Source organism: Corvus brachyrhynchos, unplaced genomic scaffold (assembly GCF_000691975.1).
Source record: "Corvus brachyrhynchos isolate BGI_N302 unplaced genomic scaffold, ASM69197v1 scaffold162, whole genome shotgun sequence".
NCBI lineage: Eukaryota > Metazoa > Chordata > Aves > Passeriformes > Corvidae > Corvus > Corvus brachyrhynchos.
The window spans coordinates 3,232,239-3,259,201 of record NW_008236696.1 but is presented as its reverse complement, the minus strand read 5'-3'; the positions used below and the strand labels follow the sequence as shown (position 1 = coordinate 3,259,201).

The 26,963-nt window shown below is 41.1% G+C and overlaps 1 protein-coding gene across 2 annotated transcripts in view; it reads left to right on the top strand.

Moving 5' to 3' along the window:
* The window catches only part of GNB4 (G protein subunit beta 4), a 56,477-nt gene extending 29,909 nt beyond the window's left edge, over positions 1–26,568 (top strand). Inside the window, exons 2-10 of one of the 2 annotated variants that reach the window (XM_008644489.2) lie at positions 14,806–14,905; positions 19,243–19,281; positions 19,988–20,094; positions 20,648–20,711; positions 21,468–21,630; positions 21,815–21,881; positions 21,992–22,193; positions 23,363–23,579; positions 24,770–26,568. In XM_008644489.2, the coding sequence (XP_008642711.1) occupies positions 14,849–14,905; positions 19,243–19,281; positions 19,988–20,094; positions 20,648–20,711; positions 21,468–21,630; positions 21,815–21,881; positions 21,992–22,193; positions 23,363–23,579; positions 24,770–24,876 (1,023 nt within the window). In that variant the 5' untranslated portion in view covers positions 14,806–14,848 and the 3' untranslated portion in view covers positions 24,877–26,568. Of the gene's footprint in view, positions 1–14,805; positions 14,906–14,968; positions 18,929–19,242; positions 19,282–19,987; positions 20,095–20,647; positions 20,712–21,467; positions 21,631–21,814; positions 21,882–21,991; positions 22,194–23,362; positions 23,580–24,769 lie in introns of those variants that run through there. The other variant, XM_017726921.1, reaches the window with a different exon arrangement.
* Positions 26,569–26,963: the final 395 nt, after the last annotated feature.

Here is a 26,963-nt window from a genome sequence, read left to right as displayed (position 1 = left end):
GGCTGCGGAAGCTCCGGCTCTCGGTTCTGTACCTGGCTAGAGCAGCCCAACTCTCGTTTGGGTTTCAGCATTCCATATGTCGGCTTTGTGGCGAGGGGCTGTGACTTGCATGCCTTGCGTGACTCTTGTGGCAAAGGTGAATCGGAAGGTGCTCCCCGTCTTTAGGAAAAGTGCAAAGTCATTAGGTGCTTTTCGTGTCATATTTTGTAGGTATTGCTGGTTTTCCCATCCAGATTTATTTTATTTTTTTGAGTCTGCTTTTTTATTTTTGCACTTGTTGCTGAGGTTATCACGTCCTCTAATTTTTAATTTGATTTCTGTTGGAAATTGTGAAAAACAATCCAAATTGCTAACAGCTATAGATGTGGTAGACAAGTTTAGTTTATGCTGTAATATTATCTGAACTAATTCAAAATAAGCCTCTGATCTGTTCCCTCCTGTTAATTACACAGTTGAGAATGTTGTCTTTTATTAGACTGGTTATTGTAGCTTGGAAAGTACATGATTTTCCAGGATGGTTTTCAGTTCTGAAATAGAAGCAGGGTAAGTCTAAAGGCTAAGTATGAGCTGAGGAAAAAGGTCCTTAATTTAATTAGGTGTAATCAGTTTCTGAAGAAACAAAGGAATAGTTGCTCTCTGCTGGGTGGAGAGTACTGGGAAGGGAAGGGGAAAGAATGAGAAAATGGTGCAGAGAGAGGAGGCAGGTACCAGCCTCTAAAACCCGCTGTGAAAGCGCTGGGAGAGATGAAAACGGTTCCTGTGGGAATAGCGGGGACATGAGTCTGCAAAGTCATGGGAGTGTTCAGAGGAAAACCTGAAGCTGCTTCCTGATTTCTGTTAGAAATATGGGAAGTGATGTAAAAGATGGTCTAACTAACCTGACAATGAAGTGTCAGCTATAGGAGATGTAATCGCTGGTTAGAGCTGGGGGAAGTCTGAAGCCATGCTAACAGGAATAATAACTGTATCAACAAATTAAGATGAAACAAACCACATGACAAGCGCACACTGTCCTGGAAGTCTCTTAATGGGATGGGAATTTTCAGTGGTTTTTTGCAGTGTTTGTTTGTGATTCTCAAGCACGATAGCTGTGGTGAAGTTAATTTGTGCTTCCAAAGAACAGACTGATGTTATCTGGGAAGAAGGGGGCTAGGGAAATGAGGGAGATTGTAAATATATGGATATGTCTTGCTGTGTGTCTACTATGGCAAACTATAGTTTGAATTATTATTTCTCTAAAATGAGCAGTTCTTACAGTGAATAAGGTAGATGGGTTATACAGATTTAATAGGCTGAGAACTAAGGTTATAATAGTATATACTAACACCTTTCGTCTCTTAATCATAAAAAAAATTGAGTTTCAGGTTACAGAGGTGTCTTTTTCTCTCTTCTGTATTGTTAAAGTGTTACAGCAAATAGCTGCTGCTCTATCTGTACTTCAGCCCTTTCCTGAGTGCTTGGAAAGTTGGTCTTGATTAATTGCTCAGGTCATTTAAATCTTAAGTAAAAAAATTTCTGGCTACAAATGTAATGTGTTATGTTGGATAATAAAGTTTCAACTGTATCATGTTGCTTACTTGAGAATTAATACATCTAGTGTTTACTTTGTCCAGCTATTCTAATTTTCCACTTTCTAAAGAAAAATGTGGGATTTAAAAACCTCACTAGAAAATCTTGGAAAAAATATTTTTGAATACAGAACTGAGTATTTCTCTCCTGGACCACTATGGAACTTTAAAAAAAAGGCACAAAATTTATAAATACAGGATTCTGAAGGTGAATAAGAGCTATAAATAAATAAATCCCCACAGTATATAGAGAAGTGATCTCTCTTTTCTGCCAGTCTTTAATTTATGACTGTTTTGTTACCGAAGGCAGTAATTTATGTATTTTTATGTCTCAGAAGTCACTTTGAAATGTCTTATCAAAGTAGTTAGAAATTCAGAATCTCTGTGCTTGACGTGCAGTGCATGGTCCTGGAATGTAAATACTTCGGGACAGTGATAATGCAGTGATTGTGTTTTGTACTTAATACTGTCTGGAAATATCAATGCTCAGATTAATGCAGCTCCCAAGTGCCTGGAACCGGCTGTTTAGAAAGTATGCATAGTGTTGCTAATCAAGAAAATATTTTTTAAGTTCCACCAAAATTTTTCTCCTCTCTAATTGGATGCAGACCTGTCACTCAGTTCATCTTCTGAAGTGTGTAATTAAATTTAGTTGTTATTGTTTCGTTCTTGTATGAAACTTCTGTGTTTTGCAACCCAGAGTTTTGTAATAGAATTTACATGAAAGATCTGAAACAGAACTAAAGCAAATGCTCCTGAAAAACACAGAATGTGTGCTGTTCTCTTGAGGCTGTGGTTTGGTACCTGACACCAGTGCAGAAGGCTTCATGGAGCTTTCTGGATAACAGGAGGCAGGGCTGGACAAAGCTGCAGCTTTAATTAAAAGGATGGCACTGTTCAGGCTTGGGGTCATGTCTTTAGCAGTGTTTGAACAACAGAATTGTCTTTGCAGAGAGTCTGAAACAGAAGAGCAAGAGGGGAACTTGTGAATGCTTTGAGTGAATGTCAGCTTGGATGCCACCAGTGATACTCGATGTGCTGATCATTGTGAGTCGCTGTAGTTACTGTGGAGCAGTGCCGCAGTGAGAGCTGGGCTGAGGGTTTATAAAAACCAGAATTAATGCAAGTATAGAGGGACACTGGCTGGCAAATAGTAATGCATGCAGTTCATTGAAGACAGTTTCATTTCCTTTAAGATGTCTCAGCTCCCAAAAGTTTGTGAAATGCTGACATGCACTAAGCCAAATTTTGATTCACTTACTGTAACTCTTGCAATCTCTTGCCTTCTCAAAGGGCTTAAACTGGAAAGAAGGGGAAGATGAAAGTGCCTGATTGTATTGTAGAGCAGAAGGCACTCTCAAGTCCCACCTATTACATAAAGTTAGCTGTTTTTGGCAAAACAGGCTTGACAATTTGCATGAACTATTTTCCTCCTCCTTACGTTAGATCTCAGACAAATATTAATCATATGGATTTTCAGTGTAAGCCAAATGTTTGAGTCATTGTGAATCCCGGTGTTTTGCAACATTAAAAAAGCTGAGTAATGTTAAGATTAAAATTATTTTATAAGGTTTTAATTTTCAAATGGGGTGGGGAGGGGGACAAAATGAAATCATCAAATCAGTCCCAGGATTGAATGTGCTTCTTAAATGAGATTGAAACTCTTGGAGCTGCTCTCAGTGACTGGCTTGGCAGCTTTACAAGAACAAGTCACCTCATTGCAATCAGCAGTGGGAACTCTTGGACCTGCCTGGTTTGTTTTCATCATGCAGGTATTAATTCAGGTGGTCAGCATCTAGTCTAGCACAGAGCATCCAGGCAGTTTCAGAATAACTTGATGATTTAATCTTGTTGGATTATTTTTTGTATATGTTTTTCCTGCCCTATATATATATATATATATATATATATATATATATATATATATATATATATATATATATATCTATCTTTTAGTGTAGTAACTGTTTCTAACATAAATTGCACTTGTGTAAGTTTGTTTATATATTGAAATGCAATTAGTGTGGTATTTGTGTGCATTTGAAATCTTGCATTAAAATTAAAGATGGTCATTTACAAGCTGTTGTTGAAATGTGATATTTAAAATTGCTCTCTTTAAAATAAATATTTTATCTCAGTATTTTTCTGGCTACCCCTTGTGTCATAATTGATTGCTTTAGGTGATCGTTCATGTAAACCAGTTTTATTCCTAGTTTGGAAAAGGAAGACATTTTTCTTCTTTCAGATTCTTGATTTGAGTTGAGCTTAGTTGTTACTGAGCTGAAAGAAGTATTCAGATTCCATGTATAGATGTTATGCTTGTCAAAATCTGATTTCACACACTAAATTTAGTGTGTACCTAGTGATTTTGATCAGTTTTGATGATTTGACTTTAAGATTTTGACAGTGCAATGTAATGTTACGGTACTAAAAATAAGTAAATTGGAGTACACTAGGGCGTAGCTAGTTAAATTCTAGAAAAGCTTTCTCCCCCTTCCCCAGAAAAATTTGAGTTAGGTTTAGGACCATGGTTTTATCGTTTGTTGCTATTGAGAAGGCAGACTGGAGCCCTTTCCTTTGCTTGTGCGTGGTGCTGATGGGAAGATCTGATCAAGTTCTGTTGTAATCTCAACATTAGGCAGAGTTAAAAAAGTAGCACAGCAAAGTTTCCATGACAGCATTAAGTCCAGATGCCCTAGAATTTCAAGAAATTAATCATGACGTTAGTACCATTTTCCTTCCATTGAATGGTAGGGTAGGAAGGACATAGCAGGGGGGTTGGGTGCTCCTGACATCTCAGGGGAGAAGAGTAGTGGTCCACAGGGAAGTGTTACAGCTTTTTGTAGGACAGTGAATGCCTGTTTTCAGTCTCGCTGACTGACACTTGTTGGACAAGAAACTTCTTCATTGCTTTTTCAAGTAGTTTTAATACAAGGTGTCTAAGTACAAAACTAATTGGAAGTATGGAGAATGAGGTGGCCCAGAAGTAAAACTATGGTTTTGGTGCTACAAACACAACTTTAATTTCTCAGATGTGCACCAGAAAAGGGGAAACTCCTCTTTTGTCTGGGAAGCATCCCAGAAGAGGGAGCTGGATTATTTATTTATTTTTATACAGAAGAATAAAAATAAGAGACTAGTCCAAAGTAAATGTCCTGTAAATGAGTATTTAATGATGTGAGCGCTTCACTGCAGTTGCCCACACTTTAGGAAAAAGCAGCTAATTTGGAAGGTCAGGTAGCTGGAGATGGGAAGTCATTAAGGCTTTTTTTTGTCCTGCTCATCTGTTACTTTCTTACAAATGCAGATAGATGGGCATCAAAAGCTAAACATGCACTTTGAAAAGGGGTGAAGAAAGTTGACTTTTCCTGGTGGTGCTGCTTCACAAGCTTGAGGAATTCTCTGTTCTCAATCTCTACAGAAACCTCATGACCCTGAATCGTAGGGCTTTGGTAACTGTGACAGGATGAGAGCTGAAAGGCCAACAACCTTAGCAAACAGTTAAATTGCTGCAGTTTCAGAGCTGGGGCTGTGTTTGCCTTCTCATTGAGTCAGGCATCCCCGTGCTTTGCTTGCAGCTTCTGGAAGCAGGAGCTGAAGAATCTTTAGCCATTTTTACAAATCTGTCAGTCACCACTGCTGAGGAGAACTCAAATGGTGGAATGCATATCTCAAACATTAAACCCAAAAGATTTCCAAGAGCAGTGTCCTCTCTGTGGTGAGGGCTAGAACAGACAGGGATTTAGCTGAGCTGCTGTCTTGGCTCACTGTGACTGAGACATGTAGGGAGCATTTACAGGAACAGAAGTTCCAGTGGATTGGAAGACCCTTGAGCAAAGCAGGTTGTGCAGCCATGGGCTCTCTCCTGGCCATTACTGATTATTCCTGTCTATAACCTCAGGCTTTGTCTCCACAGGGGAATTCTGCTATTTATAACCTAGAGAGCATCATGTGTTGCTAAAAAAGTTTTCATATAAAAAAATTATACTTGGTGGAAGACGGCTACAGGTGGGAATATTGTACTTCTTTGCAGCAGCAGTTTGTTTCTCTTTTATCCTCTTCTGTTGGAAACTTTATCTAGGGCTATTTTCTTTCCAGGCAGATAGGTAATTTCTGACTTTTGGCCAGTTAAAAATTACTTGTACAAAGCCTTTATTTTGAGAACCCTCCAACTGTGGAGACAGTTACACAGTGCTACTGATTTCCTTAACATAACTTCTTTCTTAGATATTGGATGTAGTGTCCTCTTTAATAAGCGACTGTCTGAAAACAGGCATTACTGCTTGAGAAACATCAGAAGCAATTCCAAGGAGTATAGATTGGATATATCAGCCTCATCACAAGTGGTACCAGAAGTAGCTACATAGGCCATGTACTCTTAATCCCATACTTGCATTAGTAGGGATGAAAAACAGTACATAGGGTTTTTACTGTCCAGCATGGGATTGCTGATCGTTCTGTAGTGTGAGGTTTTGAATAGATTTTTTTAAAGTATATGCATCTCATAAATGTGAATCTCAGAAAAAACCCCGATTTTTTTTTTTAGAAAAGCCTACTAAAGTAGTCTGAACTCTAGTCTGGAAGAGAACTTAATTTTTGTGGCTTCAAATCACAAGTAATTGACCAGAAATGCATTGTGAACCAAAAACAAAATTAAAATTAGACCTGAGGGCAGTAGTTTTATCTGACCTTTGGATAATTGGTATTAAAAAAAGCACAAATGTTTATATTGCCTTGTTTTCTTGTGAAAGGGTGCAGCTGTAAGCTGTGCTCAGCTGTGTGGGGATGTGCAGGACATAATGCCTCGCTGTGACTCCGGTACCAAGGGAGTGCGTGTGGTGCTGGATGGGGAGGAGGGCAGGGTGCTGGGGACCATGTATACATCGAATGCATGGCTTCTCCCGAGCTGATGGTGCATTTGAAAGGATGCAGTGTGTGTGTGTGTAACTGGTACTGCTGGGCTTTCTGCTCCTCAACACTGTGAGAATGCTCCACTTTCAGAAACTGTCAGCCAGGAATTAGTGCAGTTGAGTGAACAGTCATCTGAGCTGAATGTAGGTACTTTTCCTGTAGACACTATAGTTTCTCTTAATGTGTATCTTCTCCGCTGACTTTAAACCTGAAATTTTCTGTGCACTTGGTGCTTTTTATGCACACTGTGCAGTCTGCTTGCTCTCAGATAACAGGAGGCTGCTTCAGTAATCTTTTGTGCCTGTAGGTGCCAGACCAGATTTTATATGCATAGCGCTGCTTGGCCTTACATGATGCCACTTCAGTAAATACCAATGCATTAGCCCCTTAAAAAAAAACCAAAGTCAAACTTGCTTAGAGATGGATTTAAATGTAAATGAGGGTCTTTCAAAATTACTTTGAATTGTCATTCTGCAGTACACTTTTCCTAGTAAAATGTTAGAATAGCTTCTGGGTAGGGCTGGGTATTTGAAGAGACAAAAGCCCTCAGCTTATTCCATATGTGTGTCCACCTGTCTGTCCCCAAGGAAGAAATTGGACTGGAACCATTTCTGTCTTCTTACTTAGGGTTATATCTTTCTGCTTCATTAAGATCTTTCTTGCCATTTCTTACATGTTTTGAATTGCAAAACCAATAATAATTTGTTCAGTGATGGAGTGTCCCGGGGTTGGTGAACCAAGTTTTTACTGGGGAATCATTATTATAGTCACTAAAGACAAGGTAATTTGAATTTTACATTAGGTTCTGTTTGCAGGGTATGTGATAAAAATAAATCTGTGCTTATGTACCAAAACATTTTGACCTGGAAATGAACATAATGAATATAAGATGCAAGAATGTTAATTTTGGAAAAATCACTGTTGGACTGTGAAATATTTATGACTTTAAAAAATTCCTTCCTTCCTGTGCTTTTCTCAGCCTTATGCTTAACACTGAATTTCTTGAGGCTTTTTTTCTAGAATCTAGTGTGTGTGGGCTAAGAAGAGTAAGGCCTTTCTGTATGTGTTTTATGAATGTACTTGGCTAGACTTTAGCTGGGTCTTAGAAATAAACTCTCTTATCTCCGAGCTTAAGACACCAGTCTCATGAGCTGTCAGCCAAATGAAGGGTAGCAGTCTAAAGTCAGTGATTTGTTTTTTTACTAGTAAACTTAAGAATCACTTCACTTTAATTTGTAAACCGATTTCCTTTGTCTGTTGTGTTACTGCTGTCAACAAGGTCAGTGTTTGTTGGTCTGTTTGTCCTCCATGGAAACCGCAATGAAACCAGTCACCAAACCCAACGTGGGCTGTGCCCTGATGTGTTGGGGCTGGTCCCTGTGGGATCACAGAGTGGTTTGGGCTGGAAGGGGACCTTGAAGATGACCCAGTTCCAGCCTGGCCTGTGTGGGTTCATTCTCTGTGAGCCGAGTGATGGCTTTGAGATGCGGCAGCACCGCAGGACATGCTCGAGCTGCTGCTTCCTCTGCTCCCCTCTGTGGCTGAAGAACACTCAAGGGTGATGTTTACAGTGCTCAAGTCTGAAGGTGAACACAGAGGTTTATATTCTCTTCATAACTCCAAGTAGTTACTGTGGTAAATAGAAGTGTTTTGATGTGGCAGGCTTTATTTCAAAGTCCTATTAAAAATCCCCGGCTGAGTGTGTATGTGTGTGTAAAATGGCACATATTTCTGTTCTTCATGATGAGTAGGTCTGAGGTGTTTTGGCGAAGGGAGGAAGGAGCAGTATTGTTGCCTTGAAACTGCTTGTGCCACCCTGTTGGTGGGTGGGGTTGTGTCCCTGATGTAACTGCTCGGGGCATGTGGGCACACCTAGAGGCAAGTCTTGAATCCCACTCATTGGAGGTTTGCTTCAGCCTTTCTTGTGATGTCTCCTTTCCAGCTGTCCATGCAGTTTTGAGCACACACGTTCATCGGTCCCTTAAAACTGGGGATGGTATCTCTTAGAGGAATGGGTGTTCAAGTAAGTTCTGCTCATACCCTTCCTCTTGAGAGGCGTTGGTTGATTATTTCCTGTTTTTGTACCAAAGCTATAATGGAGACATATCGCTTTAAAACACTTCCAAAATGTGCAGAAGTGCAACAATAGCACTGACCTCAGCGAGTGGGGTCACACCCAGGCTGCTTCCTGTTTTCTTCTTGGGGAGACCAGAAGCCCTGAGCATGGGAGAACTCTCCTTTACATCTGCCTGGGGATCGGAAATCAGAGTGGCAATTAATTACTTCTGACAAAATGAACATTTTAAAATCTTAAGGAAAAGATTCAGTTAGGATTTCCAGTCTTATTTTCTAAGTGGTAACCATTTTTTGAGGGAATAACCATTATTCTCTTACTTAACTGATGTGTGGTAGATGTTCTGCAGTTAGTGCACTCCTCAAAAGTATACATTAGAGATAAAGAAGGGCTGGAGATGGACTGAAGAGGTTTGAGAGGAGAGAGAAAGACCAAGGTACATAATGGGGCAATTACAGCCCTTAGATACTGTTATTTCAACTTAAACCAGCATTATTCTCCTGGGATTCAAGTATTAGTTGACCACGATAAAAGCTCCTTGCTTTGTTGTCTTTGTTTATTGATGCTGTACTGCTACAGGTCAGAACAAAGAAGGCTTGGGAGAATGGATAGCTGGAAAGGTCTCTGAGAAACAAAGGAGAGGCAGCATAGGGCCAAGGTATAGTAAAAAAAGCCATTAAATGTTTAATTTTCCTCAGTGGAGAGCTGAGTGTATGTGTGGTTCTCAAACAGCTCTACCATAGGAAATACATTATGTAAAATTCCAGCTGAAATACCTTTTATATATGAAGGTAGGTAACTGCAGCACAGCATTAATGCACTTTAAATGACTGTTGTGCAGGCAGAGATTTCACTTGACGTAAGGCTTTGACCACCATGTCCAAGTTTGTAGATTTTGACTATGTTGAATCCATTCTCTTCAGGCTGTAAGAAATAAAACCTCTCTCTATTCTTCTCTATTCATCGCTTTGGGGAGACATAAATGGCTGGGCAAAGCTGCCAAAGTCTTGTTTAGTGTCCCTAAATGAAGAAATGTTTTATCAAAATCTTCTCTGGCACATCCTGTATGTGTAAAGTGTTGGTCTGTGTGTGCTGGCAGGGCTCAGCTTCAGAGCCAGAACCCATTGTCCACAGCCTGAGTGTCTGTGAGTTACCAGTGTATCTCCCTTGAGAGAGTTGGAGTATTTCTTGGTGTCTTTCCCCTATATTTAGTAAAGTGCTATGGTTAGCATTCCTTACATTTAGCTGCCTGTGTGATCACTAGTAGGGATGATCATATGAAAGCCATGGAACCTCCTTTCTCCAGCTGTCTGTTGATCACTTTGAGATCTTGCTGCATAGGAATTGAAAACTTGAAGTTGGCAAGTGTTGGTAAGCACTTATTTCTGTTCTAAAGGACTGATTTTTTGACACAAAATGAAATTTTTACCTAAATAATTCTCTGGGTGATAGCTCTTAAGAATCCAGTCAAGCAGACTGTTCTTTCTGCGGTCCCTTTAATCTCTATATATTTGCCACGAAAAATAGCAATGCTTTGTTGTGGGGAGGGGCATATTTACACATCTCTAGTAACTCTTGCAGAGAAAAGGGTGTTTTTCCAGCCACAAAGTTTTGAGTCCACAGGTTTCAGAGAGAGTACTTTGGAGGCAAGACCCTGGGATAATTTATCACTGCCTGCCTGTATAATGAAGAATTAAACCCTTAGCAAATGATGTTGCTACTGAATCAGGAATAGTGTAAGGAGTGATTTATCTGTGGAGCACTCAAGCCTGCCCGTGGCTTTCTTGGCACTAGATATAGTGTGGAATCTGACTTAGTTAATTATTTTGCCTTGGGAGGCACTTTATTTTGGTATCAGTAAATTCACTTGTACAAGTCCACTGAGGAGAAATTGCAGTGAAGTGCAGTTCAGCCTACAAATGACGGAGGGCAAGGATGTGCCTCCCTGGCTGCACAAAGTCAACACGCACAGTGAGCTCCCTGTGCTGTTGCTGCTGATGGAAGCATCTTGTATCTTTGACCCCATTTCCTTCTGCTTTGGGTGTCTTGCAGTGGCACACCCTCGGCTACCAAAGGTACTGAAAAGTTCTTCTTTGTCCTGTTGCTCTTCCCCTCGAGGCCTCAGCAGGTGAAATTGTTCATAGTGCATGGTGCACATCATGAGTTGCGTTTGAAGAGAAGCATCTGACCTCTTTCATCAAAGGTGCCACCTCTGAATGCTGAAAAGCAGATACCACAAGTATTCTGCATCTGAGTGAACTCAAAAATATTTTTTTCTGATTCAACATTATTAAAAATACATCTAAGTCAGGGAAGTAGGCATCATGTTACCCCAGTCTCCTGAGATGCAGGAGGAATCCTCACACCCTCTTTCTGCCCATACAGGTGCAAGAGCTGATGGATTTGCTGTGTTTATTGCTGAGCATGGTGCAGCTGGGCTCCTGAGGAAATTCATGTTTGGAAGAAAGATTTTCCTGGGCTGTGAAGCTGCGCTCCTTCCTGGCTGTAGTGTTTTGATCTTGGAGGGGAAAGTGAGCAGGCATTGTGTGTCCTTTGTAACCTAGTATGGGTTGGTGTTGAATCCACTGAGGTTTTCAGTAATTTGTATGAGGAAAAATCTGCAAGAACAGAGAGCACCTCTGTTCTTGGCAATCCTTGTAAGCCCTGCCAAAGCAGTCCTGGCATTTAATCTGATAAAACCAGAGTTGTTTACCTGATCCATGGTAGCACACTTCAAGGTTGTGGTGGTGTCTTCTCTGCACTGAGGACAGGTTTGTAGGATGCAGCCTCTGCTTTGCCAGTGCTGCCAAGCATCTCATTTCTGTGTTCTTCTGTGCTTCACTGGTCACCTCACTGATAGGCTTAGAAACAGTATTACAGCAAGTAAATCTAACCTGGGTAATGGTCTTTGCACAAAGCTACTTCTCTTTAACCATACTGCTGTAGCATCAGAAGTACTAAAACAGACACAGATGCATCCACGGGTTCCAAGCTTCCAAGCATGTGCTTATCTTCCTGTGTTGCTGCCGTGAGTCTGGTGACATCACTAAGATGCTCCCACAGGAGTTTGACAGGAGTTCAGAGATGCTGCTTGTGGAGTTAGTGTGAATCTGGAAATGCATCTGTAGAGCTTCCTTCCCTACCCACTCAATTTCTGTAACTTCCTGTGGGCACATGAAAACAGTGCTTGGAAAAAAAGTAAAAATCCCAAGTGGAAGCATCTTTCTCCCAGTTCTGCTAGATACTTAGTGGTGGATGATGATCTGAACACACAGCCTTGGGAGCTGCTGCCAGGCAGTGCAACACTGTTGGATACACTTCAATTTAATAGTTGAACTGCACTTAGTTTGTTTACTGTAGTATCTTGGTGTTTATACACAGCTTAATATTTCAGAGTTTGCTGTTCAAATGCTGTGTACTGGAAAGGAATTCAATGCTTAAAGCTATAGTGATCCAGTTCTAAAGTGACCCTGGATTTTGTGGAAGCGTGTGCTGGTTTGAAGGCAGTTCTGCTCATTGAGGTATAGCTTGACCTTGGACCTCTGACACATTTTTACTGAGCAGTGATGCTTAAGGCTTTGCAGATTTAGAACATGCTGGTGCTGCTAGGGCTTTTCCACTACTAAAAAATGTTTCTTTCAAAAATATGAAGGATCATTGTCCTTTTATTCACTTCAGAATTATTTTTAAACTAAATACATGTGGGTGAGTGAGAAGGCTTCTGGAGTTTGTCCATGTAGGAACTTGGAGAAGTGTAACACGATTTAAAGCTGTGAAGTTTAACAGCTGTGTAGCTGCTGGTGCAGCTTGGTACAGAAATGGCATTAGTGGGTGAACAGTGCTGATAGGAGTGACATTAATTAAGATTAACTTTATGTGCAGAATGGTCATTGATGATCTTTGAATGCCAGTGCAATGCTACAGCTCATTCTCAAATCTGCTCACAGCTTTACCTATGAACAGAAAAATGCCCTAACTTTGGGTGCTTGTGACTGGCCATGCATGCTTCCAGTTGTGAGTAATTTCACTTTCTTTATGATCAGTAGTTCTCTGTGAGAATTTGAAGTGACTGTCTAGAGAGCACTGAAGTGTGTGGCACATCACAGGGCAGAAGCTGACTTCCCTTCTCACAAAATTAGAGATACATCAACTTCTCTGCTAGGAATCTTTATCTCCTGTTAAAAATAGCACACAAGACTACCGAACATTGGCAGACAGCATGGCTGGCTGGCTTTAGACCTTTGAGACCATTGTTCTGTCTGTGTTACCTTTGAGTAGGTTCTGGAATGAAAAAGGAAAGTCATACTGAAAAGGTTAATTTGACACTGTCAGAACTGAAAGTGGGGCTGTATTTCATGGAGATATCCCCATTAAAGGTGTTAAGGTTGTAATTAAAGTTGATAGCCTATAAAGGTATGTGATTAATGTGTGTGCTAAAGTCATGTTTTTAATGCTTAGTTTTTAAAATTGGACACCAGTGTTGATGACTTGTATGTTATGCCTGCTGTGCATTAAGCAGTGTTAAATAATCTGGGCTTCAGAAAAAGGAACACAGTAGGAAATGGAGTAGTCTCCTAGAGAATTCCCATGTGAATTACAACATCTTTGTAGTGAACAGAGCACAGGTTTAAGGAAGGGAAAGGTGTGAACCTCCCAGTTTGCTTACACATAGCTGGAAATACTAGTTAAGAGCTGAGTCACCATCCCTCTTACTGGTGGGGATGTATTTTGATTTGGAGATGATCCAACTTACGTGTGTATGTTTGTGAGCTGCTTCTGAAATGGACTTGAAGTGATACCTGTGGGTAGCACAGAGGTTGAGATTGAAAGGAAGTAGATGGATAATTAGTGAAGATCGTTTTCTTCTTGAGCAGCAATAAACTTTGTAGCTCTCAAACACTTGTATACATTGTTAGTCCAAAGATGATTATTGTATTACAAATTGCTTTGAACCAAAGCTTCTCACTCCTTTAGAGTGTCGTATTTTACAGATGGAAGAAAGCTTTCCAGTCAGTCTTTTAGAGCACATCACTACTGAACTGCAGAGAACCAGTAGCCAGACCAAAGAAAAGGGTTTCCCTAGAGGTCTACAACTGTCCAGACAAACTGTGACCTTTTTTCCTCTGTTTTTTGGCCATTTTTCGGTGGACTAAATAGGAAGCATAGACTAACGTTTTGAATAGGTTCTTCCTGCTTGTTTTCCTTCCTTCCTCAATTTTTATTTTGTGAGTAGTAGTCTGTCTTCTGCTATAAGCTAGAAGTGTTTTGGCTTTTTAGATAATGTCATGGGACCACAATCATCACTTTTCTGGTGTGCTTTTTCTGTCATGAAAAAATTACAAATAAGTGCCTGGCTTGTTTGTGAGCAATTTACTTGCTGATGTTGCTTTCATTGCAAGGATATTGAAATCTCCATGTGTGTGAATAGGCTTAAGAGGTCTCTAGTGGTGTTTGGCTGCACTGCTATGCTGGGGATAAAAAAATGGAAAATTGATCTGAGGAAACTTTGTTCAACACACTGAAAAAATCAGATGCAAAAATCTGATTTGAAAAAAAAATGACTAACCTGAAGGTGTGCCTTCATGCAGTCTTACTGTTAATTGATCTTTTTATTAAGTTTGCTTTGAGTCCTTGTTCAGATGACAACTGCTTTAGGAAGCTGAGGGCTGTATCAACACAAGGATGCTTTTAGGGATGGTTTGGTCTTTGCTGTCCTTTCTCACTTCGTGGGTGCTTTTGAAATGACAGGATCATTGTGCCTTGCCTGAGAAAAATATGAGAAAAAGATGGAGAAAATCTGATGTAGTCTAGGATTAAAAAATTTCATCTTTAGTTAAAACCAAGTCTGCCCCCGGATGTCCTGTGCAAGGTGCCTGTAAATACTGGGGGGACCTACAGCCTCTGCTCTGTGTTGCCATCCTGGGGCACAGACTGACTGAGATTTCTGGGCAGGGTAGCAGGAGGGAGCTGCTACAAAACAGGTTTATAAAGTACAGTGGGTGGTTCTGTTGACAGTTGCTTTTATATTCAGAATAGACTTTACTTAATTCTGCTTTTCGTGGTAATTCAGGAATTGAAATCACTTAGGTTTTGCCAAATTCATTAGCACGGTATACTAAAGGGAATGTCTATTTGGAAGCCTTTCTAAAAGAATAAAAACATATATATACTCAGGTTCTCAGGTTTTTTGTTCTGTTTTTTAAAGAGAAGAAAAATAACTTTCAGTATCTCTTTCTTCCCTCTTATTGGCAGGTTTTCTTCACCAGTGGAGTGTGAGAAATAGAGGCTGAAGAAGATGAGTGAGCTGGAGCAGTTGCGGCAGGAGGCAGAGCAGCTGCGAAACCAAATCAGAGTAAGAATTGTGAATTGCTTGTTTTCCATGATAAAGTTCCTCCTTTAAGGGAATAAACTGTAAAGATCTATCAGTTGTTCCTGTTTCACTTGTGCAGAACTTGAAATATTTTCAGAATATTTGGTTAAAAATCAGAAAAGCCATTGGTATAATGAAGTAAATTTGTAATATTTGTTGAACAAAATGTTTTATTTCCTGTTGAAGTTTGCTGAGTTTTGGTGCTAGGGTTGTATGTGTTTCTACAAGTTTTATGTTCTGGGTTTTTAAAAACAGAAGGGAGCAGCAAACTTCTAGAACCTAGGCATGTCAAGTTGGGCTTAAGGGTCTTAGAAAGGCTTGGTCCTGGGCTAAAAGTGACCCCTGAGAAGACTGAGGTCAAAGCAGGGAGTGTGACAGTGCCTTCCAGGGTGGATGTCATTTTCAACAAGCACTGTTTCTTGGCTTAATTTTTATTAAATGCTGATGCCCCCATACATGCTATTTTTTTGTTGTATTTACTCAGTGAAGATAAGCCGAGTATGAGCTGTCATGCCCAAAGTCAGTTTTCCAGGAATCTTTTGCAACATGCGTTTGTTTCAGTGATGCAGTTTTCAGTAAAGTATAATAAGGATCTTCAAAGTCTGTTTATTTTTCATCAACATTTTCAAAGCATGACGCATTCATAAATCTGATTTATATGGGAATGCCTTATTTGCAGACATTCCTATCAGTGAACAGTACAGGTTTCTTGGAATATGTTGCATGCACACAAGCTTTTTTTAGCATGGCATCTGCTGGCAGCAGTTGTTCTGTGGTGTCTCCTGTGAGGTGTGAGGCTGCTTGGTGGTGTCAGCCATGTGCTGAACACTCTTCATGTGTCAGGACTTGTGCTGGGGGCAAATGCTGCTCATTCAGTGCCATCCAAGGAGTGCTCTGTGTCCTGTTCTCACTTAATACACTGTGGAAAGACAATGTGGGGATCAGGCGGTGCTGTGGCACTGGGTGCCCCTTTCACCAGCTCTGTAGCGGATACAAATCATTTTTAGCTTAAAAAACTTCTTTTTTTTTTTTTTTTCTTCCAAGTTAAGCTTTGTTACAGAACTGCAGTGCTAAAAGGGGTACACAATCTTTCAGTTCTTTCTCTGCATGCTGTGTAAAGACTTTGTCATTATGTTATGTCCAGGGGAGCCAATTAAGTCTTTGTTCAGTCTTGGTAATCAGTGAGTCTGGTTTCATGCAAAATTGTGTGAAGAAAGAGCTACCAGGCACATTAGAGGGCTACACTGTGCTGCAGGAATGTTTGCTTCTTTTTTAAATTTTGGAGCATAAAAATCTGATTGGCCCTTTGTTAATGACTCCATTTTGTGGCTTTAGGTCGATCTAACATTTCCTTTTTACTCGACCACCCAAACTTGTAACTGGATCTGTCAGATGTAGCTGAGTAACCATGGTAATATTGCCTTTGGAGTCCCCTGGCTCAGCAGTGGCAACTGGTGATTGCTTCTTGGGATCTGAGTGCAGGCTTGGATACCTTGTGCTTAATTCTAACTTCAGATAGTTAGGCAATTAAAAATGCCCCATATGACTTAATGTCCATGAAACTTCTGACCAAATAATTCAATTTCATATTTGTAAAGATGACTACTTACCTTGCTTATTAAATCATTGTACATTTTCTGTTTGTTTGGGATGGGTGAGAAGATAGATCCAGGATCTGAAAAACAGGAGTTTTAAGTGTTGAGAAGATCTACTGCGCTGGTAATTTTCAGGAATTATTTTGATGCAGTCCTAAAAAGAGATGAGGTCACTAACAGCATTTGATGTTTTATGTATAGCTAGCATTTTGCTGTCTTAGTTGTTGACAACTCTTGGGTTTTGTCTGATTGTTTCCTCTAACAATATAATCCCAAAAAATCAGCTTTGTGCCTAGATGTGCCTAGACGTGAGGTCCAGATAAGATTGTCCCTAACGGCTTCCTAAGGTGTAGAAACCGCAATGCAGAGCTTTTGATTCCCCAATGGACTTCAGCCTGCAATATTTTAGAAGTGTTTCATGACTCTTAATTTTATTTTTGCAGTATCTAGGTGATGTGGGTACCTGTGTCTCCCCATGCAGTTACTGCAGCCGAAGCTCTGGTCTGTGCACGGACAATGTACAGCATCAGCCTGCAGGAACTTTCAGTGCAGGAAGTTGGAACACTGAACAATGAATTGTCAGATATCTGTCAGATGACTTGATGGTTAAAGTTAATTCCTAGTTCTGTCTGTGATGAAGTTCCCATGTGACATGTGTGTCCTCACTGTGAGAACTGAAATTGAGGATAATGATTTTTAGAAGTGTTGCTTACTTGGCACAGTGTCATTCGAACATTTTGGACAAAAACCACACTGTATTAAAAAAAACACATGTAGTTAGGGGGAAAAAAACTGCAATCTGAAGTGTGTGCTAGGAAAGTCTGGGGCCTGCACACTAATCAAGCAGTTAGATTTTTCTCAAAAATTTTGCATTGTCTGCAGCATGAACTGAGAAAAATCTGCAGTTACATAGAGGAGCTTTTTTATGTTCTGACAATAATGATTCTGTTTTGATGGTGCATATGTAGAAATACAGTTTCAATGTAAGAATTAAAATAGCCTAATAGCCTGTTGAAACTCTCCTTTCCTGCAATTTTGCCAGTTGTATGGCAAATATTAGACAGCCTCAAATATAGGAGTTGCTAAGAGCTTGCTCTTAAAGAGGGAAAATGCTTTGTTTCATTCAGACTGCATTCAGAATTCATTTTGTGTTGAACATCTTCAAGTATTTCAGGAAAATCAAACAAATAGTCATTTAAAATCCAGTGTGCTTCTTCCTGTGGATGAAATAAGTCGTGAGTTCTAAGGGATTTGCTGCTCTGGTATTTTAAACCCCTCCTGATTCCAGACGTCAACATTTTATAAATATTTCTACAGTTCAGACATTATAAAAATAAGTTGAGATGACTTAATCCACTCTCAGGCTTGCTTTTTGGGAGGAGAGCTACAAAGGGTGGGCAAAATAAACATGCACTTAAAAAATGTTAAAGTTGTAATGTCAAGTAACTCTCAAGCAAGAGCTTGGAAGAAAATTGAAGATCCTGTCCTGAATGCGTTGAGGCAGCTCCAAAATGTGAGAGCAAATATGTCTGTTCCTGCTCTCAAAGGGGACCTTGCCATTCCTACACAGACTGAACACGAAGTGCTGCTGAAGAGGCACCATCACTGTTGAGTGCCTGCTTCAGTGGTAGCACAAGTTGGAGAAATTGCCAGGACTTGAGAGGGTTCTGTGCGTGATCTTTCAGTACAGCTGTTGGTAGTTTTAACTTCAACTTACGCTGCTCAGTTCCTGTCTAATTTTAAGCAAGTTTAAACCACGTTTAACTTGTGCTGCACGGTTCCTGTCTAATTTTAAGGCAGTTTAAACCATGTTTCTCAGAAGGAGTTGCTGACCAGAGGGCTGTTTCTGCAGATGGGGCCTGAGCTGCAGGAGAGCGCTGCAGTCACAGCTGTGACTAAAACCAGGTCTTGCACAATCAGAGTGTTGCAGGTGAGGCTCAGTGAAGCTCACCTGTGTCAGAGGTTCAGTCTGGAACTCTTGATTATGCAAATGAAAGCCAAGTCTGTTTTCTAGGTCAGGTTGAATCATATGCAGGAAACAAGTCCTGTGTCCAGAGTCTGAGATAAGGAGAAAACCATGGAGTGTGGAGATCTGAGCACCACCCATTCCGTGAAATGGGTGAGGGTGTTACTGGGCCATTTTTTTCCCTCCCATTTGTATCAAGTACATCATCACTTCAAGCTTTGGTGATCCTGCTGTCTGTCCTGCTCCCTGGATCCTGCCTGTTGATTTTCACCCTGCCTCTCCCAACCAGCAAGGAAGTTAATTTGTGCAAGAGCCTTGTGTGGCACAGAGCTTGCTAACCCTGTGTAATATGTGGTTGCTTTTTCAGGTGGATCAGTTCTTCCCTTGTGCTCAGCACACCCTGAGCAAGCACATCCACCCCAGGGAAGGAATACAGGGAAAAGGGTAGGCATTGGGACTTCAGCTCCAAATGCCTTTGAATCCCATAGTCTGTAGAAAGGGAGATTCAAAGGCTGCTGGGGCATGGCCCTTCCTAAGTCCCTCTTCCTCCACTACCCCTTGTGTGCCATTGCTTTTTAGATTCCTTGAACAATAAAACAAATTAGGGTGACAAAAGGGATATTGGCATGTCAGTTGGTGTTGGTGTGTGGCTTTGAGTGTGTTGAAATTTCGCTCAAGAGTTACTTTTCCTTTAGTCCTTCTCAGCTGATGCTCAGTGTTGCCTTTCCAATTCAACTTGTTTCATTGTTTTGTTTCAGGATGCCAGGAAAGCATGTAGTGACACAACTCTCGCTCAGGTATGTTCCTGTTCTTTGTGTAGGCTGTTACTTGAGAGAGAAAAAAGTAAAAATATCCATTCGTGACTGTAGCATGTTCCTGTTCAGTAACTGAAAGAATAAAGTGAAAGAAACCTTTGGAAATGGATGTGTATTTATACAGTTATTTAAAACCAAACAAAGCCCCACCAAAAAAACCCAAATAAACAAAACAGCAAAAAACCCCAACTAGTCAACCCCCCCCCACCATCTTAATAGATCCTGCTTCCAGTTTACCTTTCAAGTGGAGTATGTTTATTGTGTTAAACATATTTAGAAAGACTTAAATAAACATTTTTAGCAGTGTTTTTGAAACAGAATTATTTTGCATGTAAAGTTCTGCCATGCTTTAAAAAGTAACAGTGCAGTAAATACTGGAGCATTTTCTTTCATTGGTTTAAATTGCAAACTTTCAGATTTAATAATCTGAAATAGTCTTAGTATAATGTAGAAGTATTTTAAAAGAGCTTCCTGAAGTTCATTGTAGCCACTGTGGAAGTGTGTTGTGTCTGTCTATAAAATCTGTTTGTGTCGGTGTTGCTGGGTGTACACCAGTATCCTATTTTTTTATGGTTTTTGTTGTGTGCCAAGATAGATAATGTTCTATCAAAGTTCAAATGTATTTTTGTTATCTTGTACATTAAAAATAGTTCCCAGTATCTCAGGGGTTTGTTTTATTTATTTTTAGATCACAACAAGTCTGGACTCGGTGGGTCGAATCCAAATGCGAACCCGGCGCACGCTCAGAGGTCACTTAGCCAAAATCTATGCCATGCACTGGGGATCTGACTCCAGGTTTGTACATGGGAGCCTGGAACCTGCCAGTCAAGGGCTGGAGATGAGATTGGCACCTTGAGGTTAATGTCAGGTCCTGGCAGCCTCGTGGAGTGGTGTTGCTGCCCTTGCAGGGGATCACAGACCACCACTGGTGGGGGGTTGAGAGAAGAGGTATTTTGCTTGTCCTTGCTATAGATATTTTGCCTTCTCCTAGAATCTGTTCCCAAGATTTATTTTCACCTAAATCCTTATTTGCTTTTGTGTAACTGCGTAGTTACATGAATAATGAAAGCAGTTGTGGAGAGAGTTCATAAAATGTGTTTTCAGCAAGTTGTTTGCTTGTATTCATTTCTAGTCATGAGTCTCCATGTGATTCCTGTCAGGTAATATGGAGATCTAGATCTTTGCAGACTTTTTCCAACAAATGCACCCCTCCAATAAAAATGAAAAAGCAGAGGGTAAAAAATTATGAAACTTCTGACTCACTTGATACTCATGCATGATGTATGTCTATTTTGAGATTTTTTTGTTTGTTTTATATTAACATATTTTATTTTGTGTTCATATTTAGGCTACTAGTCAGTGCTTCTCAAGATGGAAAATTAATTATTTGGGATAGTTATACAACAAATAAGGTAGTTATTTATAATCCTTATCAATAATTCATGTATAAGTTGTGTGTTTGAGTGGGCTTGTGTCTATTTTTTCCTATGGTTGCAAGTGAAAAATCAAAAGCAGTCTTTCTCATTCATAATCTCTTTTTGTTCCTTTCATGGCTAGCTGAGCACTAGTGATATGTTGTAGGTCTGTTGTGTCTGAAGCAATAGTTAATTACATAGTAATATGTAACATTGTCACTGACTTTGCTGGGGCAATAGCTGTAGCTCTCTGCCTGTGTGGTATTGTTTCTGAAACTAACTTGGTTTTGAGCTGTAGAAATACACAACCTTAGAATTTACAAGAGTGCTTTGGGTTTGAGGGCGGAGAAAAGAGAAGGAAGAAAAACAGCTGTTGGGGGAAAGCTTAGGTAGTGTGAAGTGGAGCTGTGCTTCTGTACACTGTCCAGTCTCCATGGGGACAGCCATCCTGTCTTACAACCTATAGTTCAAAGATGTAAAAAAGTTGGACAGAGAAATCTAACTAGAATGAACAAATGTTGCAAATGCTGAAGTTTACAATAGCTTTGCTATGAAGTAATGTACTGAAGCTTTGTGTCTGTACCCTGCAGATACTGCTGGTATCTGTAGCCCGAGGATGTGTAAATGAGTTGTATGTAAGACACTGTAAACCCAAACAAATGCTGGCTCTGGGGCTGTCCTGTGCCCGCGGTGTTTGTGTGCTCTGCCCCACGGCCCGCGTTCGTGCCTTGCTGACGAGCTGTGTCTCTGCAGATGCACGCCATCCCCCTGAGGTCCTCCTGGGTGATGACCTGTGCCTATGCTCCCTCCGGCAACTACGTGGCCTGTGGAGGCTTGGACAACATCTGCTCCATCTACAACCTGAAAACCAGGGAGGGCAATGTCCGAGTGAGCCGGGAGCTGCCGGGGCACACAGGTAGGGCTGTGCTCTTGCTTCACCTGGGTGTGGTACTGCACCAAGGGATACAGTCCTGCTTTGAGCAGGGCAATGCTTGTGGTGCTTATGGACTGGCTGTGGGAGAACTTGGATGCTGTTCTTGCATTTTAACCTTCAGTCGTTGCTCTTGGATGAAAACCTTATATAACTGTTTCGTTTTTAGGATACTTGTCCTGTTGTCGCTTCCTAGATGACAACCAAATTGTCACTAGCTCAGGAGACACCACTTGGTGAGTTTTTGAGCTCTCTTGGCCTTTCCTCACCCCTTCTTTCTTCTTTTTTTCTCTCGAACTCTGAGATAATGAGGGACATTGTGTTAATGGTGTCACTTTATCTACAGTGCTTTGTGGGATATTGAAACTGGCCAGCAGACCACCACGTTCACTGGGCACACTGGAGATGTGATGAGCCTCTCTCTAAGTCCAGACATGAGGACTTTTGTTTCGGGTGCCTGCGATGCCTCCTCGAAGCTTTGGGATATCCGTGATGGAATGTGCAGGCAGTCATTCACAGGGCACGTGTCAGACATTAATGCAGTTTGTGTAAGTGATCCTCCTGTTTCCATGTGGGAAGAAAGGGGGAAGATAAAGGCTACATTTGCATGAATTCAGCTTAGACTCTACTGAGCTACCTTGATTTAAAATCAATTAGTTAGGATAGAGAATGTTAAAATGTATGTAATGGAGAAGGTTGTGTAATAATTTAAAATCTACTTTATAACTGAATTATTATTGCCATTGTCTGTGATGTACTGCGCTGTTCCAGGAATAGTTTCACCTGTGTTTTTATTCAGTAACTGAGACATCACTGTTTTTTAAGAAGAATGGACTAGGGAAACTTTTTGAAGCATGGCAGTGTGTTAAAAACTGAAAATTGTAGATAAATGCAATGTACTGAGAGGGTGCAACACAGCTAAGCCATCCTCATCTTATAGATTTTTGTTGAACAAAAAGAGCTTCCAGTGAAATATTCTGGAAGGCAAAGTTAAAATCAGTATTGATGTTGGATATTCCCTGGAATAATTTGGTAATATTTAGAAACTGCATTATATTTCCTCTCTGTCATAGTAACACTATGTTCTGATCTGCAAGGTCCAAGCTCTGGAAAACAGGGAAAGAAATCTAAGTCGAAGCTGCATCTGTTTTTGATAAATATGAAAAATTGTTAAGGCTGAGAAAATACCAAACACATGACCAGTACAAAAATGCAGCTCCTATACTTAGACCTGGACCCTGAGATGTGCTGGGCTCTCTCTATTCCCATTTCAATCAATATCGCTGTTGAGAGAATAACTCGGATTTGGAGTAGATTTTTTTAGGAAATTGGATTGCCTGTTTGCAGTCTTCTGTCTTGGCTCAGCCAACCTGGCTGGCCAGCTCAGGATGGAACATTGTGTTCCACTTCAGCCAGGATGTGCAAAACTGAGGTTTGCTCCATTTTGTAGGAGTCAGTGGCATCCCCTGTGACTCCTGTTACAGCACACGCAGGAACTGGGTACAATTCCAGTCACTCAGGCATCCCCAGTGCTGTTCCAGAGGTGCTCCCTTGCATAGCTGTGTACATGCATTTTTTAACATGCAGATATTTCTTCAAAATAAAACATTCTGCCTTTGGTCACCCTGGTAAAATAATCCTGTGGTGTTGTTAAACTAACCCATGACCAGTGTGTTTTTCTGCTGTCAAAGCCTTGTCTCTCCATTCCACCTCGCAGTTTTTCCCCAACGGACACGCGTTTGCCACCGGCTCTGACGACGCCACGTGCCGGCTGTTCGACCTGCGCGCCGACCAGGAGCTGATGATGTATTCCCACGACAACATCATCTGTGGGATCACCTCGGTCGCCTTCTCCAAGAGCGGGCGCCTCCTGCTCGCGGGTTACGACGACTTCAACTGCAACGTGTGGGACACCCTCAAAGGGGAGAGGGCAGGTGAGGACCCGACTGCTGGCAGCTCTTCCAGGGCCTGCATAGCCAAAATCTGCAGAATGCAGAGCCGGGGCATTGCCAGTGCTGGTGCTGATGGTGTGGAATCTGCTTGATTCCTTTGAACACTCTTGGAATGGCATCCTTTTATTGCATTTCGTTGTATCTTCCAGAAGTTACACTGCTTCCAGTTCATCTCCGTGGCGTGAGCAGTAAATGAGTCAGGAGAACAGGCCTGTTCTAGGGCTTTACAGATCTGTGTGCTGGGAGATGCCAGTTCTTGAGGCTGAGGAATGCCCTCCAAAACTGCATCTACAGAAAAAGTACTTCACTGAAATTTATGGAATTAAGTAGTGCAAAATTACACGTTTGCATTGACTTTTGCACCCTTGAGTGGCAGTAATTCACATGTAGCTACAGGAGTCTTTTTGCTTTGCAAACCCTGCTGTTGGGAAAGAGGGGAAGTGGAAACTTCTGGTCCTTGACTTAGTTACTGGTCAGGACACAGCATGTTTATAGCACAGCTATTTCTTTCTCATTTCATACAGTAACTTAAATGCTGGGGCCTGGTTCTGTTCTGAACATCAGTTCTGCTGTTCAGACTGAAAATAGATCCTTTTCCTTAGTTCTGTGAGACCGGGATGGGGAACCTTGGGAGAGCAGACAAGGGCAAGAAGGGGTAGAGGGAAAGCAGAACCAAAGCAGGAAGGAGGCAGGATGATGCTGCTCTTGTCTTTGTCACAATATATGGGGGATTTGCAATCCCTAGGGATTGCAAAACTTAGGAAACTCAAGGCAGTTAATGTATCCAGGGCTTTGTCAGGAGACATCACATTCGATTTTGGAAGCGCTTGATGGCTGAAATTGTGGACACCATGGCAGAAAAGGGGGGAAAACCGGTAGAGAGCCTGATTAGGGAGGAGGACATCTTTGGGACAGGAAGGAGAAAGTCATAAGGGCAGAGAGAAAAATGGAGGCAATATTGTGTGTACATATTTTTACATACCTTATTGTTGGGTTTCTTGATAAGGCTGTTACAGCCTATATGGTTCTTCAGGGTAAAAACAAAAAGGAGGATTAAGATCTTGCATTGCATCTTTTTCAGTAAATTTAAGACTTGCTTGGGAGAGCAGAGTAACAACTGAAGTCCTTAATATCCTGCAGACACTAAACTTCCATTGCTTCTTCTTTTCCAGGTGTCCTGGCTGGCCATGACAACCGTGTCAGCTGTTTAGGTGTTACTGATGACGGCATGGCTGTAGCTACAGGGTCTTGGGACAGTTTTCTCAGAATCTGGAATTAACTGGGAGCCAAACATGTACATTCTCCATTTGAGATCTGGAGAGATCAATGCTGCAGCCTATAGCTGTGAAATAACATTTCTACCTTGTATTTGCAGGTGAAGTTTTTCTATTCACTGATTATTACACAAAAAGGCTTTCTGTAAACTAGAAAAAAAATCAAGTGAAGAAATAGGGGAGGGGGGAAGAAATCACTGACTTTTTAAAAGGGGCCAGCACACATAATCATGGTGACCGACAAACTAAGAGCCAGTCTTTTTGTTTTTGGTGGTTTGGTTAGATTGTCCTTGAAGGGTTTTTGCTTGTGCTCAGTCTGCTAATCCTGTACTTTTTTTTGTACATAACAGAATATACACATTATAGCAGCCAATCATGTAACATTTGTCTGTATGTAAAGAAATATGTTTGCGTTTTTTTAAGGAACTACATTTATAGCTTTGCTTTTAACCCGAGGTGTCACTTCTGAGTTTTGTAGTGGGTGAACTAGATTGCTGTTTTAAATGTTTTTGTGAATTTACTGTAGATAAAGTGAAGCCAATGGTATGTATGTGTTTTTTATAATGGAAGGCATTTGATTTTTTTTTAAAGGCCCTGGAGACTCCCAGTTAATACCTACCGCCTTACTCACTCACTTCTTGACCTGCTTGCCTGTTTTTGATCAGGGGGGTTCTTCCTTCAAGCCAGTGGTTCCTGGTTCATCCATTGGCAGTCATGACCTCCAAACACCAAGGAGTTAATGCCAGGTAGACTTGCACCAACAGCAGAAATAATTGGAAAATAAAATAAATCCAGAAGTTTTAGCTTCCTCCCTGCAGGATTTTGATCAGTTACTCCAGGCAGTCTGTGGGTACAGAAGCCAAATGCTGAGTGCTTTCCCTTTGGCCAGCTCAGTGCTGGCCAGATGGGTGGGCTTGGCCCTTCACAAGCTCCAGCTGATCTGCACTCAGTGACTTGGCTGCTGCTCAGAGCCCAGAGCAGTGTCTCTGCGGAGCTTGCTCATTCCACACCAACTGAGAATTTCAGGAGGACTTTGCTTAAATTCCTAAAGAGGATTTAACTGTGCAGTTAATTGCTTGTAATTCCCCTCCAAATTCAGGGGTTGCCAAAGCACACCACAGCCAAAAGTGCTTGTTGTCAGTTCTGTGCAGTGTGAATTACCAGAGGAATTGTGTAACTTAACTGCACCTGTGTGACCCCTGAAAACTGCCCAGGATAACCTTAAGGGTGTGCTTGTTCTGTGTGGTCCCTGAGGGCTGTGCCATGGGTGTTTCTAGATGCCAGCTGTCCTGCAGCTCCGACACTCTAAATAGCCATTTCTGCTCCTTTGCTGATTTGATTCTGATTTTGATGTCAGTTGGTGAGAAATCTGATTAAGTGTAGTTCAGTGCAGAGACAGGAAAATCAAGTGACTGATGCCCATTTGAAACTGCCCAGGGAGGTTGCTTCACTTTTTGGTGCCTGGCAGCATGTCTGCACTCACAGTGGATGTTCCCTTGGGAATCTGAACGTCTGTGGCTATTTTGGAATGGGGGATTAAGTCTATTGGCTTCTCTTAAGTGACTTATTTTAAAAATAACGTGAATTTTAAATCACCAGGTTGGAAGATGGTATTAGTCATCATCCATTGGAACTGATGGGGAGTCTGGGTGTCTCTGGGTCAGGTAGTAAAAAGAAGGGCCCAGAATCCTGTAGTATATCCAAATGGATTTCTGGCTGAGATGACTTTTGTCAAGTTTCTGGTATTTTTTTAATCCTAAATTTCAGTACTTCCAGACTGTGCCTGTAAACTTGCCATGTCTGTAATGGTGAAGGTGCCAATAAAATGTACCAGTCAATCACGGTAAATTCACTTTTAAAATAAGAAAAAAGGCGCTTCTTATACTGGAGAAGGAACATTTCCTAACAGCAGCCTGTGGTGTAGGACCAAAATCCCACTGTATTGTGTCTCACAGGAATTCCTCAGCATTTTGCTTTGTGATCTCTCTGCATTAACAGAACTATTATGGAATTCTTGTAACTCTCTTAAGTGAGCAGCTCTTTGGGATCTTGCAGACTCAGTTTATTTTTTAGTGATGCACTTGATTTTTTT